The 8696-nt window shown below is 41.3% G+C and overlaps 1 protein-coding gene across 1 annotated transcript; it reads left to right on the forward strand.

Moving 5' to 3' along the window:
• The first annotated feature begins 498 nt into the window (after positions 1 to 498).
• Positions 499 to 6678, forward strand: LOC144930122 (trefoil factor 1-like). Its single transcript, XM_078851152.1, has 4 exons — positions 499 to 580; positions 1616 to 1762; positions 5695 to 5844; positions 6671 to 6678. Exons 1-4 carry the CDS (start codon positions 499 to 501, stop codon positions 6676 to 6678), a joined length of 387 nt encoding a protein of 128 aa, XP_078707278.1.
• Positions 6679 to 8696: the final 2018 nt, after the last annotated feature.

Here is an 8696-nt window from a genome sequence, read left to right on the forward strand (position 1 = left end):
TGTGAAGTGGTTTTCTTCTCTATAGGCCAAATGGATTGTGAGCTATCCTTTCACTGGTTCAGGAGTGAATATCGCCTGCTCTGGGCCTTGGCCCAGTGGAAGTCTTGAAGCGGAAATTATATATTTGGAGGGAAAATATTGCTCTGGCAAGTTGTTTTATTAGAAATATGCAGCGACAGTTTGAAGCTGCTCAGAGGTTTGGAATGTCCCCAAGGAAAAGAGCTCAGGTGAGGTAGTCAAAGGTGTATGATTAATGCAGTTTGTCACAGGAGTTTTCATTTTATCAAATGGATATCACCACCACATATATGATATACTTGGTTAGATTTTCTAATCAAAAGAAAAAGATACTCTAGGTGGAGCCTGGTCTGGCAAAGCATTATCTGAACCTACTGCACAAACATAGAATAGGGTATAAAATGAACCCTTCTGAATGTAAGGGGTACTTATCCGAGATCCAAATTCTCTCTCTTTTCTTTTTGAAAACTCCACACTGCAATGGACCAGAAGGGGATCCAGTTACTGTCAGTCATCCTCATTTTAGGGCTCAGTGCACTGACTGAAGGAGCAGAACCCCCAGGTAAGTATATTTATTTGCTATTGCATTCAGAAGTACTTACATGGGCCTGATGCTGCTGATTTCAATAGCAGCAAGAGCAGAACTCCTATTTGTGTACAATAAAATATTAACATTTCATCTCAAGGTATTGTTCCATGACCCTGATCCGGCTGCTACTGAACTCAATAGCAAAAATCCCCCTGACTTCACTGGGAGCAAGATTAACATTCATACGCTTAGCAAAACAAGCAGCAACCTACAAAAAGGAGTAGTAATAGACATCGAACCTGGTACTAGAAAACCAGAAAGATCTTGCCTCATGATGTGCTATTGTAGCCAATTCTCTGCAAAAAGCACACTGTTTATTTTAACTTATACCACACTGTTGTGCCAATACAAGCAGAAAGTTGTATATAAATACTGCATAATCAGACAAAGAAATCCAATTAGACAACCCAAGAAATGGGCAGCAAGTAACTAGGTTTGATGCATTTAGACAGCTTTTATTGAACCAATCTATTACTGATGCCTCTACTGTAAGATTAGAATGTTAAAATTCCAGCTATTACAATTTGCATCTGATCCCTTATTTTACAATAACCTGACTACCATGGTTTTGCATCTTCACAACTATATTAATTTGCATGGAACCCTTCTCTCTCTCTTTCTTTCTAAAAGATCAGCAAAGGTGTCAAAATTTTCTGGATCTGGAATAGTATATGATGTTACATTCTTACTCCTGGGCCTGATCCAAAGTTTACTGAACTCAGTGGGCCTCATTCCATTACCTGAATGGGCTTTGGGGGAGGACACTAATTCTTAATGGGTGAAACCCTGGTCCCACTGAAGTCAATGGAAGTTTTGCCATTGACCTCAATGGAGCCAGTATCTTCATACTGTTGAAAAGCTGTAGACCAAATGATTTCTGGCTTCAGTGGGTCATGGAGAATTTATGTTTGCAAGATTGTTTGAAACCAGTGAAAGTGCCACTGATAAAAAAAACACTAATAGGGATAACGAGAGAGAGATGGTAACACTGATTTTTGTTCTAAACAGCTCCATGCCAATGTACTGTGGCTCCAAAAAACAGAGTGAACTGCGGGCCTCCAGGAATCACTGCCAAGCAATGCGGGGACAAAGGATGCTGTTTCAATTCAGAAGTTCCTGGTGTCCCCTGGTGCTTCATTCCTCTCGCAAGGAAATGTAATGTACCTTTCTGAAACGTGTCTGATTTCCCTAGTGCTTAACTATGCAAAAATATGTCCAGGTGGGAAACAGTGCTACTTACACAATAAGAAGGACAACCAAATGGGTGCAGATTTCTGTTAGAACGCTGCAAAGAGTGAGGACAGTGAAAAATACTAGCGTAGGCAACATTCAACCTTACTTTCAAGTCTCTTATATCTCTATTTTTCTCACATGCTCTACATCAGTCATTTGCTTTCTCTCCTGGATAGAAGTTAGCAAGTAATTAAAAGTGGCCCCCATCTGCAGCCGTGTTGACTAAAGTTAGGAATGTCTTTGTTAATTTATATTTGTTTTCTAAGTGGCTATCCAGGGCTAGAGTTACTCCACATCAAGTCTGATCCAAGGCCAGGAAAAAAAAAATCTTTAAGGGGACATGAGCCCATCTTTAACTGCTTAGTGCCTTCTGCAAAAGACCCCTGGGTCTATCTTCTCTCCAGTCTCTCCAAACTCCTGATACTTCTCTCCATTCTCACTCACTCCCCATTTTAACTCCAGTTTTCTGTTCTCCTCCCCTCCCCTGCACTCATTCACAGCATCCCTCCCATTATGCTCTTCAGGTAAGGTGCCCCAACTGCAGAACCTCAGCCCCTGCTTTAGCTTCTTCCTTGAATAAGTCCTATGGATCCTGTATTATTTTGTTTTTTTCCTTAAAATTTGAAAAGATGTTCCCAAACTTTGTCTCTAACGGACACCAGACTTAACTCAATAGGAATTGTAGGGCCATGGCTCTGATCCTGCAACATGTAGCATACAGGGAAATTCTGCTGTGCTTGCATGCTTCATATAGCAAGATTTGAGCCATAGATGTTACTCAAGACACTAAGGACTTGACTGAGGAAACTATTCTATAGTGATTCCAGGCTGGAGATAGAAACTCCGCCATAGAGTTGGTCCCTATACAGAATAAATGAATTAATTAATTTAGCCTCAAAGACCTCTAGAGTACCTTGCAAAGACCTCAGAGCTATGTGGTGTCCAGTCCTATTAATAAATATCTAAAGGGGCTGCCTTTTCCTTTTGTTTTATTGTATCCATAATGCTTAATTCTAATTTAGTACTATCCACTGAAGTCAAGAAGGGCAAGGGATTCTTATCTGTAAATGAAGCCACCAACTCTTAACATGAGTAGTTGGAGGATATTGAACATGTACACTGGAGCAAGTTTGTTTCTGGCTAACAAGGAATAGACAGAGAAGTAGCGAAACACCTACATTCAAGAATATCCTCTCTTTGGTACCCAGAGTATTTAGGCCATAGAATTCAAATCCTTTTATTTTAGGGCCAAGAGAAGAAACAACATCAAACAGACATGGGATGATACACCCCTTTTCAACACCCTTCTCCAAAAGAAAGAGGTGTAGTTTTACCTGAAAAAAACTTGAGAACTAAAGAGCTCTTAAAAAGAAAGAACAATCCCATTTCAACCCTGCTTTTAGGCAACTTATGCCAGAGGAGAGTCCTACTAAGAACACCCAAAGGGCAGCAAACCCTGTGTAAAGCTTTTCCAGTAGTATTAGATATTTATAAACATATTGACTAGGAGAGACAATGCAAAGTACTCATCAACAGTAGAATGGTAAGTGTAGAAACTCTCTTATTATTCACATAACTACTGCACATCAGACCTGCTGTAGCAGTATAGTTCACAGACACCTTAATACTTTACGGACTAGGTTCAGCATCCATAAGTCATTTGGTCTCTATCATGATGAGTCATTTGTATTACCTTTCATAAAGATAAGATGGATAATGCTTCCATTCCAGCCCCTAAGTAGCCAAATCTCTATTCAGCAGTGAGGAGGACTGGGGGAAAACAAACAAACAAAAACCAGGGTCAAAGAGAAAAGAATATAAGTGTGATTCAGTTCTGAAAATCAAGCATTCAAAAAAGGCAGCTTCTTGCTCAGCAGGTTTGCTTCCCCCCTGTATTCAGTTCTTTCCTGTTACCTTAATGACACAACCAGATCTTTACTCCTGTCGACCCTGAAGAGCCACCACAGCTCTGGGCGGAAGATACGTTTTATTCCTTCTTTTGCATCATCAACAACTTTCTACTCTAAGTTCCAATTAGTTAAAGCCATGCAAACTCATTGAAGGCAACTGGAGTTGCGCATTTAGCACTGAGGACATAATATGAAAATAGTGAGATTGCATACTTGTAACAGGCAGTTTTCTAACTGAACCTTTATTACAATTTATACAATACATGAGACAGAAAGAAGCCATCTGGGCCGTCAGAGCCCAGACTGATTTTGTACTCTGAGAATTAGGAGGGCGAGGAGGGAATCATTTTATTTTATAAATGGAACGTGTTTCTTATGGGAATCATGAGAAACAAATGGCAGAATCGCACAGTGCCATTTTTACAAATTCACTTTTCAGAGCAGGACTGTACATCAATAAATATTATTGTGCAGGAACATCATACCTGGGCTGCATGGTGGTGAGATATGCCCACATAAGTTTTTCCACAGCTACTGAAGGGGAATTGGAGATTTACCAAACAGATATGCACAGCTACAGTTATCAGTTGATGTCAGTTCTGCAATGGTCTCCTGGATCCCAATGTGAGCTTTCACCACTAGTTTGAAGCATGGACCCTGATTACCTCCTAAGCAGCCTACTTCCCTCACATGATTGAAGGCTGAGCACTGATATAACCAATTCCCCTCAGTCTGACCTACTTGCTGAACAACTGCTCTTGTCTGTCCACCTAGGCTGTGCTCCTCCCACCAGGCTAAGACGGTACAACACCCTTGTTAAGAGCCAGATTCTGATTTCTGAGGCTTTAGGGAACCTTTCTCAGATCTGCCCTATGAAAGGGTCAGGCTGAATTGCAGTCTATGTGATCTGGAGAACACAGGTTCTGTTCCATTCTGACTCCCTAGGGCAGGGGGAGACACCACCATTGTTTTTAGTGGGGAGGGGTGAGGAAGATGCAAGATCATGACTCCACCATTGACTCTGCTCCTGCATGCTAGGTAGTTCTAGGAAGCATTTTGCCTCTGAGGCACAATTCCTCCCCACAATCCTGCTGAGGTGGGAGGGCTCCCCACCCCCCTTTATTCTGGACTTAAGCTAAACAGGCATAGCTTTGCCCCATGTGAATCTGGTACCTATGTTGAGAAGATTGGCCTGGCTGTCATGTTCAGTGGCCAAACCTCACTAATGTATTGTTTAAGTTCTAAGCTGCATTGTTGTCATGTTACACGTGCCCCAGATCAGAGAAATTTACACTCTGTACAAAGCCAATTATTACACAATTATTAAAACATTTAACCTTTTGCTTCCAGGTACTGGGATCTGGTTTTGATTCCTTCATTCTGCTGGATTATTTAAATCAGGCAGTTTCTGCGGTTAGCACCTTCTGTAGGAAATGTGGGCCAAATTCTCTGCCCCCACTGCACTCCCTTTACCTCACTCAGAGCAATGGGAGCAGCCAAAGCACCATGCACTCCCACAATCCCCATCTAGCAGCTGGTCCCTAGTTGCTCTAAACTGCACCTGTGACCAAGGCTGGGTGTAGAATCAAGGAGCTGTAACGGGCTCCCTAACAGAACCCTCCTCCCCCCACCACACCCAGCACATGTTTGATGCAGCAGGGACTCTGTCTCTCAATTTTTATAACCAAGTCCAGTGCTATTAAAGTAACAGTTTGTCAGTGGATTACAAATAAACATCATGTACGCCTCCACCTACCTGTCTGTAGCCATCTGATGTCTGGTCTTACACTTAGATTGTCAGATGTCTGGGGCAGGAACTGTGTTTTTGTTCTGTGTTTGATCAGCACCTGGTCCATGACTGGGGGTCCTGGGTGCTATTGTAATATTAATAATGAATAGAATAAAAGAAGCCTAAGGTAACGTGCCTTTTTAAAAAAAAAACAGATAAAAAGGTCTGTCCAGCAGAGGTAAAACTCAGAAAGAACTGTGGTTACCCCGGCATCCCTGCTAGAGTATGTAAGGCGAGAGGATGTTGTTTTGAGTCAAGACCCCCTGCTGTCGCCTGGTGCTTTTATCCTCTTCTGGTAGAAGAAGGTAAGTTATGTGTGTGAAGTAAAGTTAATTTTCTCAGGGCATGAACACATAGAGGCTTGTAGTTGGGAATTTTACTCTTTTACGTTCTGATCTGCATGAGACTTTGCAGGCTAAGCGTTAGTAGAGAATTCCCTTAGACTAAGCTTCATGGAGTCTTCCGTCATTATTTGCTTGTGTTGAAGGCTTGCATGCTCAGGGTGTGAGTGAGGTAGAGATCTTTAATGTTTAAAAAAGGGGGGATGAATAATCATAGAAATGTGGGCCTGGAAGGGACGTCAAGAGCTCATCCAGTCCATCCCCCTATGCTGAGGCAGGACATAACAATGTATTACATGACACTCACTGCTGTTATAATGTTGCCTGCAGTGATGCAAGATGTGTGGCGATAAAGGGATATGAAGACAGTTCTTGTGCATACAGTACTTAGTACTGCTCTGCGGCTAACCCTCTCCAACCGGGATCCTGCATCCTAGGACCGGCCATCAGGGTGTCAGTGCCATAAGGAGGGCACAGGAAGGTGGTTCAGAGTTCAGATGGGGCATCTCAGCCTCTCTGGAACTTCCCCTCTGTGGATCACAGCCCTCAGCTTAGTCATCTCCTCTGTGTCACAGAAATAATAACACCTTTACACACGCTCCTTGATAGATCTTCATAACTCATGTGCCTTAAACATATAGAAAGATGTGTAAGAGGGAACTGTTGTGCTGAATAATTGCCTGACATACCACTTTTTGTTATCTGCCACAGGCAAACACGTGCTTTTAATCTTCTGTGGATCTGATGAAAAAATTCAACTCTTAACCCATTTCCCTTCTTTCTCCCCTAGATTGTTAGAGACCATGCACCAGGAAATTGCACCAGGAACCTCTCTGTCAATGGATATACTCACACAGGAAAATAATAGAAAACCTTCACATCTTACACTTTGCACTCTGTAATAATTCTGATTTCCAGATCATTTTTGCCTTGGATTTACTCCTTTTCCGATGACCCAGTTAATCATAGCTTTTATTCTTTTTAGTAGGTTGGTACCAAGCAGCTGTCCAAAGCAATAAAAGAATCAAAACAAAATGTATAAATGCTGAGTTGTCCTTTGTTTTTAATTGTCCCAATATTTCTCCCTTCCTCTAGATGTACATACTTTAGTGCTCTGCAGATGAGACATTAGTCAAAATATTTCTGACACAAACCACAGGACTTTCAGTTAGGGTCAGATTGCGATGCCCTTACCAGAGCTGGGGGGAATTTTTTGATGAAACTGTTGTTGTAAAATGCTGATTTGTTGAAACTGAAACTTTTCACAAAATTATGACAGTTTCTACAAAACTTTCACTGGGGAGGGTTCTTGGGTCCAGGAGGGACTTTCTCTTCAAAACGCTAATAGTCTCTGTGGGAACTAGGTTCAAATCCATGCTCTGCCCAATTCAGAGCAGGAACTTGAAGTGGTATCTTGCTCATCCTAGGTGAGTGCTTCAGCCACTGGCTATTGTCTCACCTGGCTGCTGCTTGAAAAATTTTAAGGGTCTCAATTTTGTCCCATTGAGGAAGGGAAAAATCCTTGACCTCTACAATTTTTGCTGGACCAGAAATACCATTTCCCATCCACCTCTAGTTTGTACTCATAATGGCTCATTCACTTTAAGGTCCCTTTACATTGATGGAATAAAGGACTAATCAGATACCTCCAGAGCAAGAAGTACAAATGACTACAACTTGAGCTAAAGAGCCAAGCTTTGTAGCTGTGAACTTTAACAGCCTGGCATCCTCAAGCTCAGTCACAGACCTAACTTACATTGAGCGGTGGGTTAGATGCTGATAGCTGTAAATTGTGGTAGATTAAGTAGTTATTAGACACAATTCCCTCCCTACTTGATATAAGGAACACACACACTAAGAAGTGGCAGAGTCAGAACAGTAAGGAATTGCTGTGTAGAGCTGGTGAACTACACGACTCAGAGATGGTTTCAGGAAACCTCTGCAATTCATTCATTTAGGAATCCTGCCAGGAGAGTGCAGCAGATTGAGAAAACATTGTAAAATAGGTACCTTTACTGGATTAAAGGAAGAGTGCTTCTGTACAGCTGAACAAATAATGGATTGTTTGCTTTTTTTTGGTTTGCTAGCAATTTTGAAAACAATTCAAAAAAGTTTAGTTTTGTCTCAAACCGAAAAAGACATTTTCTGAATTTTTTTAGCAAATTGAAAAAATGTTTGAGTCAAAATCTTTTTGGTAACTGTCATAAATATAAAGGAAAGGGAAAATTCCTTTAAAATCCCTCCTGGCCAGGGGAAAAACCCTTTCACCTGTAAAGGGTTAAGAAGCTAGGATAACCTCACTGGCACCTGACCAATGAGGAGACAAGATACTTTCAAAGCTGGAGAGGGGAAGAAACAAAGGGTCTGTGTCTGTCTGGGTGATGCTTTTGCCGGGAATGGAGTCTTAGAACTTAGTAAGTAATCTAGCTAGATATGCGTTAGATTATGATTTCTTTAAATGGCTGAGAAAATAAGATGTGCTGAATGGAATGGAGATTCCTGTTTTTGTGTCTTTTTGTAACTTAAGGTTTTGCCTAGAGGGATTCTCTATATTTTGAATCTAATTACCCGGTAAGGTATTTACCATCCTGATTTTACAGAGGTCATTCTTTTTACCTTTTCTTCTTTTAAAATTCTTCTTTTAAGAAACTGAATGTTTTTTTCATTGTTCTAAGATCCAAGGGTTTGGGTCTGTGGTCACCTATGCAAATTGGTGAGGATTTTTATCAAACCTTCCCCAGAAAAAAGGGAGGTAAGATTTGGGAGGATTTGGGGGGGAAAGACGTTTCCAAATGAACTCTTTCCCAGTAAGCGGT

The sequence above is a fragment of the Lepidochelys kempii genome, chromosome 1 (assembly GCF_965140285.1).
Source record: "Lepidochelys kempii isolate rLepKem1 chromosome 1, rLepKem1.hap1, whole genome shotgun sequence".
NCBI classification, from domain to species: domain Eukaryota; kingdom Metazoa; phylum Chordata; order Testudines; family Cheloniidae; genus Lepidochelys; species Lepidochelys kempii.